General features: G+C 37.4%; 1 protein-coding gene across 2 annotated transcripts in view; it reads right to left on the bottom strand.

Moving 5' to 3' along the window:
* Positions 1–2,185: 2,185 nt before the first annotated feature.
* TRDMT1 (tRNA aspartic acid methyltransferase 1) overlaps positions 2,186–16,749 on the bottom strand; it is a 30,392-nt gene continuing 15,828 nt past the window's right edge. For both annotated transcript variants that reach the window (XM_032182173.1, XM_032182174.1), the window contains exons 5-11: positions 16,213–16,278; positions 14,915–14,984; positions 13,920–14,003; positions 13,041–13,423; positions 8,930–8,987; positions 7,328–7,457; positions 2,186–2,917 (exon numbers count right to left, since the gene is read on the bottom strand). In XM_032182173.1, the coding sequence (XP_032038064.1) occupies positions 2,817–2,917; positions 7,328–7,457; positions 8,930–8,987; positions 13,041–13,423; positions 13,920–14,003; positions 14,915–14,984; positions 16,213–16,278 (892 nt within the window). In that variant the 3' untranslated portion in view covers positions 2,186–2,816. The remainder of the gene's footprint in view (positions 2,918–7,327; positions 7,458–8,929; positions 8,988–13,040; positions 13,424–13,919; positions 14,004–14,914; positions 14,985–16,212; positions 16,279–16,749) is intronic.

Genomic DNA, 16,749 nt, shown 5'->3' with positions numbered 1-16,749 from the left:
GGATACCTAGATTAACTCAGATGAAAACAAGCTCATGTAGGTAAGGCATTCTGTAAGGCAATCAGCAAGCTTTAAAAATGAGTGCATAAGTATGTCACCACCAAATATGACACCTTTTCTATCAGTGAAACTTCTCAAGGCTGAGGAAATTCAGCCGTATCATCTCACTCAGATAATGATATATATTTCATACATGCAGAATAAGCAAGTTATGCAAACAAAAAACAGAGTCTTGAAATCTCTTCCAGTTTCCAGAGCTGTCTTCCAGGTTTCACTCGTTTACCTTTCAGCTGCTTTTGCAATTATACTTCAGTGCTGTGAAAATGATTAAGCTGAAGCTGCAAAGTGCTGCACTGATGTAGGCTGCAAAGCACTTATTATTAGGAGACTGCTCGGAAAAGGAAGCAACATGATCACCAAGTGAGGTCAAGCAGGTGCAACCCACCAGCACTCACTCAGTGATGAGCCTATTAATGACAAACAGATGGGATAAGAAGCAGTCACTCAATTTAGCTTTGCTGGTATTACAGGGTTACCAGGAGCAAAATAGATAGATATGGAATTGCAACTCTGAAATATCCTTTTTTTTTTTTTTTTTTTTCCTCAAAATGCCTCCTTCATAAGCAGCTCTGATTAGTAAGCAAATTTGAGTCTTTACAATCATATTAAATTAAAATTGACTCCCACCATGTAACAGGCTGTAGTGCTGTATCATAGTTTCAGATGCAGCTAGATTAACTGCGAATTATGCTTTAATACCACTTACTATGAACGGTATATAAATACTTAAAATATGCTTTACACTAATTAAAATGTTTTACAAATTAAGGAATTTAAAACTAAATGTTAATAGTAATATTTTGCCATTACAGAGAATTGAAATCAACAGGCTATTTACATGGTTTAGCAGGAAGAAATCCCAATTTATACATAGAACTGATCTTTTTTGTTTTCCTTTGAATATTTGGATCACTTTAAATAGCAATAGAACTTCCTGTTATTATGCCTCACAAGAACAAAATCTAGTCAATAAATCTATACAGTTATCATCACCATGTTAACAGGTAACTAACTATGGTTCATAACATTGCCAAAAACACACTTGCTCTTTGCATTATTTAGTAGTAGGCACAGCTAACATTAGCCTACTACTTTTTGCCATTACTCTACTGCAAAACACCACCTGAAGATAGGTGGTCTCTTGCTTCTCTAGAGCCTACTCCAGAGGTCTTTTAGGAGAATCCTTTTCTTGTTCTCTTTCATAGCTGGAACACTCCAAGAGGTCCAAATGCTCTTGAGGATTAAGACAGGCTGCAGAAGCTCAGCCCAAGGATTTCCCAGTTTAATAGTCCAGAAGCAACACATAAATCAAGACTGAAGAGGAATTAAACAAGGAGTCAGCATAAGATAAAAGTATGGCATAAAGTAACAACGGCATGCTTATTTTTTTCAGGATGACTACAACAGGTCAGAATAGCTGCAGGATCTCTACACTGGTTCTGTTCTCTGTAGTCTTTAATTTCTACTGCATTACCAAACCTAGGCACCATACACACTGACTGTTACTATCCCATGGCAGTGGGGAAAAAAACTCTTTTAGTATTGGCAGCTTTGACAACTAATAGTTTTGGTGCACAGGAACCATGAGCAGTATATGAAATCCTTCATTTTTGTAGCATGCCAGCTCCCCAGTGGATGCTTACTAAGCATCATCTCACCTTTTCTTCTGTTTTCTTCCTCTAGATACCAGTATAACGTTACTGGTACAGAAAGTAACAACCTGAACACATACTACTTCAGAAGGCTTTCAGTCTTCCCATGTAACAGTAAGGAAAATTACTGTTACAGAGATACTGAACTCACAAGACCTAATGATTAAAACAAAAAAAAACAACAACCATTCAGTCTATGTCTATGAGATAACATTGAACTGTGACTCTCAGGCTGGCCATATGCAATGATCTCATCCCAAAATACACTCTTAACTCTAGTACTACTACAAAGTTTGTAAAGAAGTTTTTAGAAGAAACCCATATAGCTTTTCCACACTTCTTAAGCCAAAGGAACCTAGACATGAAGTTTTAAAATATTTTTATGTCTTTTGTGTGTAGGTTTTTGTTAAGAAGCAATGATCTCAACCTGGATAATGTAAGTGAGAACAGAAACAGCCAAGTTATTGTCAGAGTTGTGATAATATTAACATATTTTTATTCAGCTGCACCTAGACAAATCATTTGAGACAGACACAGTTTGGTTCCATAAACCTGAAAGTATTTAGAGAGGGTCAGACAAACATATGACACCATCTTCTTAAAAATGATATAAAATACTGAATTTTACAGTTTCATTAGATACAAAAGAAAAAATAAATCACATATACAATACATCTGTTAAGAATGGATCACTGATATTTACAGAGGAAGACATTTTGCATGTAGAACTTGGTCTCTGCATTTAATTAAAACAGCTTTGGCATTTACAGCCCTTTTATATTGTACTGTCAGTACAGTTTAAGATAGAATCAAACTGGTTTAACCATTTGCACTGAGATATATGTGAATGCTGTTACTTTTCATTTTGCGAACTAAATTCAACATCTAAATACAGCAATTAATTCCCAGAAACTTCCATTTAAATAAAACGCTTCTACAGTGCAAATCCATAAATGCAAGTTATTAAAACACATCAGAACTGTTTAGCAAAATATCTGCACAGATATTTTGGTTAGCATGGATTTTGTTAAGCTGCCATCCGCTTTCTCTTGAAAGATGAAAGCATTTTCCATTACCAGTCTACCATCAGATTGATGTTCTTAGTTATCCAAGCATAACAGAGATCAATTTTGCCACCACATGTACGTTGAGGCTATTTCCCAGGAGACGGTAGCATTGTTTCACTGTTACTTTGTCAGGAAAGCCTAAAACAAAACAGATAATACAGTGTAATTAGTCTGGCTTTATTCCTAACTTTTAGTCCGTTCCTTTTTTCAACGAACAATTCTTAATACAGTTATCAGAGACTTCAGCTTACATATAGATTTCATACACACAAACACACAGCCCTAAAAATTCATGAAATTATAATTTCCAACAAGTTCATTGGATTTGGATCAGTTCTTCTATGAGTAGTACTGCCATACCTAAGATTTAAAAAGTAGCCTCAAAACATTCTGCTGTGTATCTAATGCTGATCTAGCCTCTCTTACTACAGCTCAACACATCCAGCAGTCTCAGCAGCAGCAGCAGCACCCAAAGCACTGCAGAACTGCTACTCTAGAGAACGTGCAGAGTAACGTGGCCATGGGAGAAAGAAAACATGATTCTACAGATGTAATGAACTGCGTTTCTTGACAAGCTTTATATTTTACTTCCAATCTGAGGTCCTCTAACCAGATATGGCAAATCAAATGAGACTCGCACTGCAAGATACAACCAGCACAGATTAAGCTATGAGCAAGTCTTATTCCAGGAACGATTAAGCACCTTAACAATTTTCCATGTAATTCAATGCTGACGCTGTAGAATGCACTCAGAAATACAGACAGCATCAAAAATGTTCTTCTCATTGTACATTCATGACTAGCAGAGAAAACGGAGGGCCAGAAAACATTAAACTGGTCCAGGTATCGTGAAAGGGCTGTGTGCTGTATATTCAATGTGCAATCAAAGGTGAGCAAGTTTCTGAAAATTGAGGAGTTACCAACAGCCAGCTCGTCTCCTGTAACTGCCCTTGCTTGCACTCTCAGCTTACTCCAGCTGTGAGCTAAAGTGCACTTGCTTCAGACTGAGTGAAAAATGAACAGCAGTGGTGATTCAACTACTAGGGTCATTTGCTAAGCTGTTGATACTTGATCATATTCAATTATTTGCTCATTCCCTAAGAAGAAACACCTAACTTTGACCCTGAGGTCATCACCACCCAGCTTTGGTGCATAAACCGTTTGTGGGATGAAGTAGCAACAGATATGTCCTGAAGTTTGCAGAGCACATCAGAAAAGTCCTTGTCCAAAGAGAGCTCAGGAGAGAACGTGGCTGACAGTGGGTGGGAAGCCAAGGAGGTGGTGTCTGGGAGGAGTTGTTCCATACTTCTCTGCCAGTTATTAATGCTTTGAACGTGGACTGCTTTGGTAAACACATTTTTTGCCAGCTCCAGCCATTCTGCCCAGCTTCCCAGCACTCAAATTTGGGCAACCATTCTTCTTTCTTTGGAACGTTTGCTTGCGTTCCCCTACACAGACTTCCTTAGATGGAGTTTTCACATTAAATCACTGAATAAGGTACAAAATCTACACATTTTAGAAGAGTATGTATATTTAAAAAGTGTATTTATTTGCACACACACACACACATGCACCTAGAGGCCAAGAAGCTTATCTGAACACTGATAGTTTCAGCTCTCCTTCTGCCTCTTAGCAACTGAAAAGCCTGAATTCATTTTCAGGGCTCATTGTTTCCTTTATCCCAAGCCTCCTCCATCTGCCTCTTTGCATTATCTTTCACCTTCTATCTTCTTGGCTCAAGACTAGCCTATATCAGAAGGACAGATTTAAGAACTCATAGCACACTGGTACTTACTGCACAGCTCTCATCACATCATTTAGGTCTTGTGTGTTACCTGGTAATGCTGAAGTCTTGGCGATGTGCACTAGTAGAGTGCTGGTTTTCCACTAGGCTGCCACTTGTTTCTGAATAGCTTATGTACATTACTAACAGGAAAAATGGAAAAGGCCCCCTGACGTCACCCTCATGAAAGCAGGTCGCAGGTGCAAAAATGCTCTGATCACTTTTAATGATATTGCTGTGGGACCCGTGACAACAACTAAGACAAATGACTGCACATTATTTCATTGACCTATAGTGCAATTACTAGATATACAGTTAGATGTTAAAAGCACAAATAAATCTGTTAATGTTAAGACAGAATAATGATTTTAGCTCTGGATCTCATGTACTGGAAAAGGCCATCCATTTGTTACAATAAAGACCCATTTAGACACAGTCATGTTTCTTCAGATAATACTGCAGTTCAGCTAGCAACATGACAGTACCCATGATAAAGCTTCCTGACATTTTCTTCATTTAATTTTCAGCATATAGTTTTCTCATTCTTTAGCTTCTTGGGTGAACATATTTGCAGTGGCTACATTTCCAGGCTTTCTGTCACTAAACATTTCAGCCCAAATGTTGCTACAGAACACAAGAGCAGAGAAAGATAGCACATTTTCCTCTGCAAATGTCACACTTCACAAATAATGACTTGAAATTTAGCATGGGAGAAATGCTGTCCAGCATACACCTTTCACTGTAGCCATAAATATAGCAACTTATAGGTCTTTAAAAAAAATATATAGTATGCAAATCCTGACAAGAAACTTAGAGTAGCTAAATTTACCAGATTCCAATCAGCCTAGAGCTAACGCTTTTTTTTTTTTTTTTTTTTTTTTTTCCTTTCAAAGTACAAAGTGGGAAATGGCTAGATTAAAACACAAAGGAAAGAAATGGCAGACTTGTGACACTGCACTGGGAAAACCTTGTTGAGTATTTGAATCAGGAGTATATGACAGTGGAAGGCATTGTATGAGAGGCTTATTTCATGTGTTGTGGAAGCTGGAAAAGAGGTATAGTGAAGCAGCAAACTGCAAGAACTGTAAAGAAGGTCCCATGGTTAAGGCAGAAGCTGGAATCTGTCCCCAGCTGCTGTGCATTTCTCCAGTGACAAGAGACAAGTTTGTTTAGAGATCACTTTGTAGAAGGTGACTATCTGCGTGCACCTGAAATTCAGAAGCCTGGCTTGTCTTGAGAGTTCCTGCCCCTGAAGATGAACTCGAAACAGAGAAAGCTCAGTATCATTCCAAGCACTCTGAAATGGTAAACATCAGGCTTCACAAACCAGTCACCCCAAATTAATGGAGTCATTCAAATGTGAATCTTTCTGTGCCTTGGTTCTGCCTCCATAAAATGCAAGAAATGTTAACCCTAGTACACCTCTCAGTGGTATTGCAAAGACTGATTTAACATTTGGGAAACACAAGCTATTATAATAAGTAACATATTTAAAAAAGAGAAAATAGATGATCTGGTGCTCAGAGGGAGGTTAAACAGCATGATAAGCCTATACAAGACCAAACTGGTCCTGTTTAGCTCAAATTTCTTTACATCAATCCAAGTCAATACAGAACTGAGCAGTGCTAAGAAAAAGGCTGTCTGCAAAAAGGACAAATTATTAAAGAAGGCAGGGTATGAAAAATCCCACACATTGACATTTAACTCAACATAGCACACTCCTGCAAATACTGTTAAAAAAGTGAGCTTAGCGGTAGCAAACCTAATGATTTTTCAACCCTGATAAAGTTGTTTTAAGGTAATAATTTTAATGCAGTTGTAAGTAATAAAAGAAACTAAAACTGCAACAGAAAGAAATATATGTAAACCATTAGCACTCCTCAGATCCCGAAGTCACTGGGGAAGTGGAAGAAAAGTCTAACTACTCAAGGCTCAAGGTCAGTGGTGTCTTATTTTATGAATGCTCAAGTTTCTGAGAGACAATGCATTGATCTGATGTGATGGCAGCAGGCCAAGTTCCTTAGCAGGTAGTAACAGCTCCACTTCCTTGCCCTTCTTTCTTTACTGAGCAAGGGGGAACTCTGGTGAATTTATTGCAGGCTTAATTCTGGCTGACCTGTGTGCAATGTACTGGTATTGCCCAGTCTTGCTCCTTGACTCCCTTGTTTCCACAAAAACAGTGATAAAATGAAGTAACTGACCAATGGCTTGGACTGTCTTTTCTGGAAAACAGAGAGGGTTTAAAAGATCATTAACTGAAGAGTTTGGTTACTCCTGAACAAAGAAGTATCTGTATATTGTGAAACTGCTTTTCTGTCAGCAGCTGCAAATGTTTGGAAGGCAGAAAGCAAGCAGCTCAAACACTGAGAACAACTAACAGACATCCTAAACTGGCAGGATATGTTGACTTACCACAGTTGTGGGTAACATTGGCTGCTGAGTAAATAGTTTCAATTTTAACACAAAGATATTCCTTCACTGCCATTCAATAATAGCTTTTCTCAAGCCAAAACATTTTTCCTGTCTATGAAGATAAACCTAACCATAGAGGATGGTTCTCAAAATGCATATAGAAAAATACTAGTAGAATGGCAAAAAAAAAAAAAAAATAATACAGAAAGGCTAGCCAATTAATAAGAATCAATCATAAGAATAGAGTGGTCGGAACAAACTTGCAATATAAAATACAAGGATTACTCCCAGTAAAAAACTACATCGGCATTTCTGAAGAATGAAGAACAAATGGGTACTTTGCAAGCACATACCAAATTCTGGAGGGAATCCATGTAGATTTGCTATTTCTCTCGGAGTAAAATACCTCAGTTTTAGTGTTGACAGTTTCCTAAGCTTTTCTTCTTCTGGTAAATTCTCAATGTGTTTAAACACTGATTCAAGCTATAAAGAATATCCAAGACAATCATCATCACTATGCAGGCAGAATATGTGAAATCATGCTGTAACAATCATATCCCGACAGCGTATTTCTTTGATTATCACAGTACCAAAGACAATTTGAAAGTATGTTTGGACTTATGTTTTTGCAGCCAATATCACAGTACCTGCACTTACAAGAACAAAATCAATGTTGCCATGAGGCAATTCATCATGCCTTCCTCCAGTTTACAAGCCATGCCAATACTGAAGGAGACAATCAAAGGACTAGATACATTTGTCAATGACAGAACAGTGACTTAATATAACTCAGCAGCAAGACCATGCACACAAGCTAAACTGTATTAATGCAGCTGTTTTAATACATTTGGTCTGAGATTATTCTGAATTCTGAACTGCATTCCTCTTATGCTTAGAAATACCTTATAATATTAATGAATGGCATAGGGGTGCAGGAGGAGGTGCCTGTCTGCAAAACATGCTTTGTGAAAGTATATGTGAATGTTGATTCATTCATACATTTATTTTTACCTTTCCCAATGCCAAGAAGTCACTTTGTGGTGAACTTAGCATCAACAGAAGAACTTTTCAAAATACTATGTCTTCCCAGATAAATACTTTTGGTATTCAAATGTGTTCAGTTTTGGGCCCCTCACTACAAAAAGGATGTCAAGGTGCTGGAGTGTGTCCAAAGGGTAACAAAGCTGCCGAAGGTCTTAGAGAATAAGTCTTATGAAGAGCGACTGAGGGAGCTGGGGTTGTTTAGTCTGGAGAAGAGGAGGCTCAGGGGAGACCTCATTGTGCTCTACAATTACCTAAAAAGATGCTATAGCGAGGTGGGGATTGATTCTTCTCCCAAGCACCAAGTGATGGGAGAAGAAGAAATGGAAGTTGTGCCAGAGGAGGTTTTGGTTGGATATTAGGAAAAATGTCTTCAGTGAAAGGGTTGTGAAGTTTTGGAAAGGGCTGTTCAGAGAAGTAGTTGAGTCACCATCCCCTGAGGTCTTCAAAAACATGTAGCTGTGGAGCACAGTGACATGGCTTAATGGTGCTAGGTTGAAGGTTGGACTAGATGATCTTAGAGGTATGTTCCAACCTAAATGATTCTATGATTCAGTATTGAACATTTGACAATGTTTACCAAATCGCATATACTAAAATGGCCCTAGAATCACAGCATTGCACTTTAATTTGTCCACAGAATTAGTAAATTTTAATGTTTTTTAATACCCCTGTGAAATCTCTGCATGACACTACAGAAAATAACAGCAATTCATTCTCCACAGAGAGGCACATGCATAATCTTGGTTTAAATAAACTGTTGTTTAGGAACTCTAAGTAGATGAATTGGAAACTTAGTTGCCATAAAAAGTAGTTTTAAAAGCATTTCTGTTATAATATTCAGAATAACAAAGCAGAAGACAAAACAAGTTTTAAAACAAATCATTCTTTTAGGTTAGTCTAGACTTTCTTACCTGTACATCCACTGCTGTCTGCAGAACTGAGCCTGTCCCTTCTACATAGTGTCCATACCTTAGGAAGAACAACAGCAACAATCTTAACTGAGTATTTTCATTGGACCTCACAGAATGGACAGCTGCAAGGATGCAGGGTGAGTTTCATTTGCTTTAATTAACAAACAGCCTTCTGGATTGATAATGCAAAAGGCCTTATTAGCAATACTGATTCTTGGAGTGCAGTAGACTCTGACCATAATCTTTGGGGATAAGTCTGCAAGCAGTGCACGAGGGTTGAACCATGTACCCTGGTACCTTCAACCATGTACTATGTTCATAGCTGAACCATGAACCTTGTATAAGGCAACCAGCCAAGGAATTCAAGCACAGCATCATCAGGAAGGCCCATCTACATTGCCAAGGCTCATTTTACACTAAGGCAAAATAAACATTTTGGTCCTAGGCTTCTAATTTCTCATATTCAAAGGAGGACCATTACTGTGATCCTGCAGCTTTTAGATCAATCCATTAGGAACAAATCTGTTCAGTCAGATTTAACTTTTGCTTGCTTGCAGATTTTCCACAAAGGGAAGGAAGGAACAGGGGATGGCTGCTATGCAGAGCAGTAGAAAAAAGAAAGGAAATAAAAGAAAAAACTAACTAGTAAGTAAATTTACATTTTAAAACCATAATGCAGCTTTTTTGGATGCTTTGTGGTTGATTGCATAACAACATGTTTACTCTGTGCTCTCTTCCAGGCTATCATTTAAATATAATCATGGGCTTTCGGAAACATGCTCCAATGGTCTAACTATGATAACATATGAATGCTCTGAACAAAAACAGAGACTGAGTCAAATCATCACTGGCTTTTGCTAAGTGTAAGAACTTCGGAAGATCCCGTGAATCAGATGGAAGTGGTCTACATCGACCATTAACAGGTACTATCCTTTAGTTTTCTCTGTGTAACTGTAAAGAACATGGTCTTCACAGCTGAAACAAATTTGTGTTTCAAGCCTAACTCCACAACAAATAAAGGAATACTTGGCCTTCAGCAAAGACACAACGACCCAGGAAGGCTCAAATCTTCAGAATTTCTTCTTCAGTTGGAAAAGCTTACAAGTAGTTCTGCCAATACCAGTTAGACCAACACAAATTTTTAAAATTAAGTACATACAAAACGTATTTCAGATCAGAACAAAATGACGTGAACGCCAATGCAGATTAAAAACACATGAAATTGAATCGTGCTGTAAATATATAACATTTAACTGGATAGCAGCACTCTGAAAATTCCTTAATGCCATGTTTAACAAGGTAACACATGCAGTATTGAGGAATCCTCATCGTCTTATACAGCAACTGATCTTATTTCAGATGAGCATATCTGAGCCATAATAAATAGTTGAGGATAAATTTCAAAGTGGTAATTAGAGTTTTATTGGAGGAAAAATATTTTTAACAAGAATCATGTTATATAAAATACTCCAGTCAAAGTAACTGTCACTGCAGTAAAGAACGCACCAAAAAATAAATAAAAAAATCTGGTTGATGTAGCAAGATAACGTGACATATTTAAAAATGAAGATCACCATACCCTTTTTTATAAATGAATGGTATGGGAGGTTGGTTTTGTTCTGGGGTGGTGCCTTTAAAAGAAAAAAAAAATGGCCAGATGGCCAATGTCAGCTGGATTGTTATTAATTGTTATTGCAGCTGCTGACTACAGAAAAATTTGCATTCCTACCTTAGACTCAGAACATAATTAAAGATGGGAAGTTTTACCACAGTAAAAAAAACGATGCATTGATTTTTGGACATTTCATTACCACTTCGAATGATTGAAGCTGATGGCTTAAGAAATTGCAGTCTTAATTTTCACCTGACTCAAGACTGTTTCCCCACCCCCCAGCTTTATTTCTGTAAGCTTTTAAAAAAACTTCATTTTACACACTTAATATATTATTTCTAGGTATACTGTGTCCTATATCTTGGGTAATAAAAAGGTGAATTCCACAATGCTAGAGAGAGTTTCTGTAACTAACATTACTCTATTTTAGAAGGTATCTCTTGTCAGTAGAGCAAGAACTTACAAGTAGGTCCAGGATAATCATAACTAAAGAAATAGTTTTCATTTACTTTGTCCTTCAAAATGGCCAATTTCCTCTCTCAGAACTTCAGTCACTACAAACACATTCCCTAGAGAAACCATGGCATTTGTACTCTCTCAGGGAACTCTGCAATTGTTTTCAAATTAGCTAGGAGTCTAAGGTCAGAAGGTTCTGCTCTCTCTCTCAGACATCACAGTTACACTTTGCCCTGTACTCCACCAAAGCCTTTTGATCCTCAGAAGACGGAGTAGTATGACAAAGGGAGAAAGGCAAAAACACTGATGTGATATCAGTGTTTGAGGTCCCTGAAATAGCAATGACTGGAGGAGGCATATCTGGATTATCCTCAGCACATGAACCTTGCTGGAGAAAACTGAGGACTGATCATAACTGGGGGAAATTTTTTGTTTGTTTTGGTTTGGTTTTGTTTTTTTCCCCAGCCTCAAATTTGGTCATCAGTATGATGGGTAAGAAAGACATTGGACGGGTACCACAGAAAAGTGATTCTCTGAACCACTCAGCACTGTTTTGCTCCATTCAAAGTCTTTTCTAAATCTGATACTTCAGAGAACTCCTGGATTGCCCACAGCAGCAACTTACTCTTGGCCTCAGAAAGAGACCTGGATGAAGCCTAAACTGGAATTATAATCTTCTTCTTAGTGCTGAGCTGTAAATAATATTACTGCATGGAGGACCATACTGGAGAATTTTCCTTCTCCAATTCTTTGTTCCAAAAAGAACAAAGACAGACAGTAAATCAGATTCTTACATTCTGAGCCGAGAACTACCACAACTATCCAGCATGACTCCTTCCAAATCAGCAGAAGGGCAATAGTCACATTCGATGTCAGATTTCCTGCCTCTATATACACATGTAGACTTCATTTTAACTATTCAGAAGCCTCCTTTGGTGTGAAATTAATAAACATGACCACAAACTGCCATAGCATATTCTAGTGAAGCCACAAATGGCCAATTTATTCTTTATGGTATTTAACGCGAATGTAAGAGATCGTAAAAGTTCATTCTGGCAGTAGGCTTTTGTTTGACTGCTCCAGTCAGACTACTGGCTGAAACAGATCCCACAAGGTGCTGACTCCCCCACAACTCAAACACTGAAGGCAGAAAGTGCATCTATCAATGAGGGATGTAGGAAGGGCTTTCCTGTTGCACAATTTTTTTAAAAAGCTGAGAAGAGAGAATTTCACGTCAAAAAGTTGAAATCACAAAATCTGTAGGAATTATGTCAAACTGACATTCTAATTCCTATTACTAATAAAAAGCCACTGTTACAATTAGCTTTAACTCATTAACCAAAAGTCATTTTGTTGAAACGTCTTGAGAATTCAAAGACACACTTCCAGGCTCTAACTGGCACTTTCCATAAAAATGCATTCAGTGGAAAACCTCCTGACAGGTTGTCTGTGGGATTTCCAAACGTTCAACAGCCTCTGGTAGTCAAACTCAAAATTCCAAAGCACAAATCAGAAAACCACTAGACAGAAAAGCACTGATGTTCTGTTCCATCAAATAAGATTTGTAATGCGGCAAGCTAACTGGTTATATGACATATGGCCAATCCACAGCTATTCTGACTACACAGCTGAAAAATCCAAGAAATCAATAAAATGTACAGTGGAGGCAGTTTTAATGAAGAATGGATCTGTCATGCATGCCACTCTGTAACTTCAGTGAGCAATATAAAGAAATTCATTAATGAATCAGTACTATACCCGTCTACTGGAACTATATTTCCGCAGGGGTAATTAAGCTTCTGTGAAGGTCAACAACAAATGGCAGTGTCTGTTGTGAATGCCTTTTTTGAGTGAGCACATGGTGTTCTGCCAGACAGATTCTCATGCTGGCATTCCACTGGATCAGGAAGCATTCTATGTAAGGAGATTTTTACTTTTTTTCCAGGGTTTTTGATGAAATAACTCCTTTCTTTTCAAGTACACAAGCAAAAACACACTTACAGTTTCATGACATGACTCAGTAATATCTTCTTTGCAACTCACCCTTTTGTAAAGCAGGTGGATCTCCGGCAAGTGGGTTTAACAATGTCTAACAAGAAAGCGTAGCGCACCAAGAATTTGGGTGCTAAGAAATACCGACTCATGTCTTCATTTTCCTCTTCCAGGAAATCTTTTAGCATTTGAATAGAGGAATCATTGTCCTGATTATGTTTCCTTGCAATTTCTTCTGCTGTTTCAAGCTTAAAAAGAAAGGCCCCTTTTGGTAAACTCTTATTGCTGCTGCAGTGAGAACCAACATTTGGATCCAGACTCTTCTCTCCAGAAGGCAAAGAACTAGATTCACACACTTTATCAACAGCTTTGTCCTTACATAACTCTTCTAGACACTGAATCTTGTCTTCTAGATCTGGGAATCTTGTCAGTATCTAAGAAATAAATTGTGAGAAAGATTAAGGAACTGCATTTGATAAACAACTTGACAGCAGAAACTATGGTAAGAATTCCTTCAGAGATGCTCAGGTGCAAGTAACCACCTGGTGTTATTTTTATAAAGATTTAAAAAAAAAAAAGTTAGCATCAAGACTGGCTGACCTAACAGCACTGATGACAGGAATGACTGCAATAATTGCCCTTATAAAAAACATTTCCTAGGATATAAAAAAGTAGCAGAACACTTTTTTTTTTTTCTACCCCACCATCAGCCACTGCCCCTCAACTGCTTAAAGCCATCTAAGCCACTGGCATACATCTCAGTCCTTAGAAGACACAGCACCCAGGCTGAAAAAGAAGAGACAGAATTTAACTTTTCTAATGATATCCCTTCTCTTTCTATCCCTTCATCCCCACATACCATGAAACTGAAAATTTAAATCTCAATCTTCATTAAACAAGGCAAATTCAAATAACAGAAATTAGACTCACCTGACCAGGAGCATGAAAGAAAAATGGCTCTTGCTGAAGCTTTGCAATTAGAAAATACCGCAGCCTAGAATTGGGAATGCCAAGCTGTAAGCAAAATGTAGCAAAAAAAAAGGTTATGTACTAGCATTTATAATAATATAACTATGCCACACTAATACATTTTGTCACTTTGGAGATGTCAGCACTAGCTGATACTACTAAAACACTTATGATGAACCATGAACATAACTCCCATGCTTAAGTAATCTCAGGGAAACAAGCAGGCAATTATTTTTTTTTTCTTATGATTTTGAGAGATTTTTTTCCCCTGTAAATGGACAGGAATATAAACAAATTTTTATGGGAGGTGAGAAAAAAATGACTTGCACCATTTCTTGGCATAGGTACTGCCTATATATATGTATATATATATATGTATGTGCTTTTTAAAAAGCAAAAATATTTCTCTGCTTTTTGGAACAAGCAGTTAAAAGACATCTAACAACGAAACAAATGTACAACTGGTTTTCAAGCTACTCTCTACCATCTTCTGTCAAATATATACAGCACTTTATTGATTCCATTTAGTCTTGCACAATCTGAGATCTCTCTCAACTCTTTCAGTTGCCAGGGAAACGTGCAAACAGAGGCCCTCCTCCCACAAATGACAGAGTCACATTTTCTGTGCTGGGAAAATCACATGCATCAGCACTTCTGAAGAAATGAGGCTCCTGCAGGGAAAACTACCCTCTTAGTCATGGTTTAAATTCATAGCTACTTAAAAAACCCACCAACTGTTAGCAAAGAAATACAGGACTAGGATCTCAACAATAATAGCAGTATGATCGTGCCAATGTGTGGATGAGAAATCAGAAGTCCCGTGACATGGCTCTCATTCAAAAGAGTATCTTCAGTTCTGGGCATCACTCTCTTTTCTAATAAAATAGATAATTTTTAAATGTCATTGGACTCAGTATAGTTTGAACAGTTATTCTTAGAATAAAATTACTACTCACACAGGTTGGAGACAAGAGAAATTCTTGATACTTAAATCCGCATGTTTCTAGTGTTCGCAAAAGTTCATTTCTAAAGTGAGAAGAATTGAAAAGCAATTATGCCCTCCACAGGCTCTTATACACCCTTTAAAACCTTTTTTATCCTACGTAAAAACGCATTACATGCAATACCTTAGGTACCAAGACTTTCATCACATTCAGTGAAAGAATCAAAGTATTACAGATAGGAAGTCATCCATTTCTGAACTTCAGGAGACAACATTTAAAGTTCAGTGTTACTGTAGCCGAAAATAACTACTACCACATTCACAGATACCTCACACCTACTTCGGTACAAATACCCCTTCAAAAAATATCCCATTTCAAGAAGTGTACATCTCCAGATGAGTGTGCCAGCAAGCAAAGCAATTAGAGGGCAAGGCATTTTCTTTTTTGTGAATTATTAAACAGGAGATTAAACCCACTACAAATAGCTCACTGTTTCTCTCTGTCATGCATATGGCATCAGCTAAGCCTAATAAAAGGGCTAATTGAAAAATGAATGGCTTTAACAATAAAAGCAAGGTTGGACTGTGTTCTATAAACATGAGAAAATTGCTGAAAAGGACACCTTCTTGGAATAGGACACCTATTCCATGCAGGTTGTACCAGGCTAAGCATAAATCATGAGCTGTGACCTGCATCTGGCACTGTGTATGATGCTGCATCCCAAGACAAAGCAAGGATCCGGCCTGGTGTGGTCTTTCTTTAGTACCTTACAAAGGTACCAAAGAAAGCAACTACATTCGGTTGTGACCTCAATACAGGATACCAGAATCTTCTGTCACGGAAAAAAAAAACAAACCCCTGAGCGCTACCCATGTTGTTATTTTTCTTTGAAAATTAATGTCAACATTTTCTGATGGATGCAGGATCATCAAAGAAAAGCAATGAAACAATGAATCATAGAATAACTTAGGTTGGAAGGAACCTTAAATATCACCTAGTTCCCACACCCCAGCTATGGGCAGGGATGCCACCTACTAGATCAGGTTGCCAAGGACCCCATCCAACACAGAGTGAATTTGTTCAAGTTCTAACATACTTTATCTACTTAGAGAAATAAATAGTTATTTAAGAAGGTCCTTTCACATCCTAAGACTTTAATTCCTAGATTAAAACTGTATTTTTAACCTATAGCTGCTAACTGTGCCTTCTCACTCTTTTCTTCACTTAAATTCTAGGAACTAAAAATCCTGTCTTCTTCTAAAGAAGACAACCTTTATTAAAAACTAAGCCATGCATATATTAGACCTTACCTCGCAGAAGAGGATTCAAATCCTTTAACATTTTCTAAAAGTATGTATTTTGGAAGCTTCTGGAGCCTACAAGATAAAAGAAAAGACCAGCAGTTCAGAGTTACAAGAACTACATTATATTTATCTACAGATTTGTTCAGCTACAAGAAAGATCAAAACATTCCCATGCCATATTAATTATCAAAGTTTAAATTCTGAAAAGAAAAAAAAAAACAAAACTCAACTTTCAAGGTTGCCTAGATCAAATAATGCCCATTTGAATTAGAAATGTAGACTGTTGGTAATTTAAAAACAAAAAATGACTTTTGTTCAGATGTAATGCTGTACCCCATGCATGTACTTGTGAAAATGTTAACCACTGTTCATTTCCTAAATCATATGATTATTATTTAAAGATTAAGTTTGTAACAGAATAGACAACTGTCAGGAGGAAAAATACCACTACATAGCCATAGAACAGAAATCTTACTTTCTTTAGTTAAAGTACTTAAAACTGAAATCAGTGTTAAAATATCACATCAACTTTAGAGATAACAC

The sequence above is a fragment of the Aythya fuligula genome, chromosome 2 (genome assembly GCF_009819795.1).
Source record: "Aythya fuligula isolate bAytFul2 chromosome 2, bAytFul2.pri, whole genome shotgun sequence".
Taxonomy (NCBI): domain Eukaryota; kingdom Metazoa; phylum Chordata; class Aves; order Anseriformes; family Anatidae; genus Aythya; species Aythya fuligula.
Note: the sequence above shows the minus strand (reverse complement) of the source record. Positions and strands in the feature narration are given on the sequence as shown.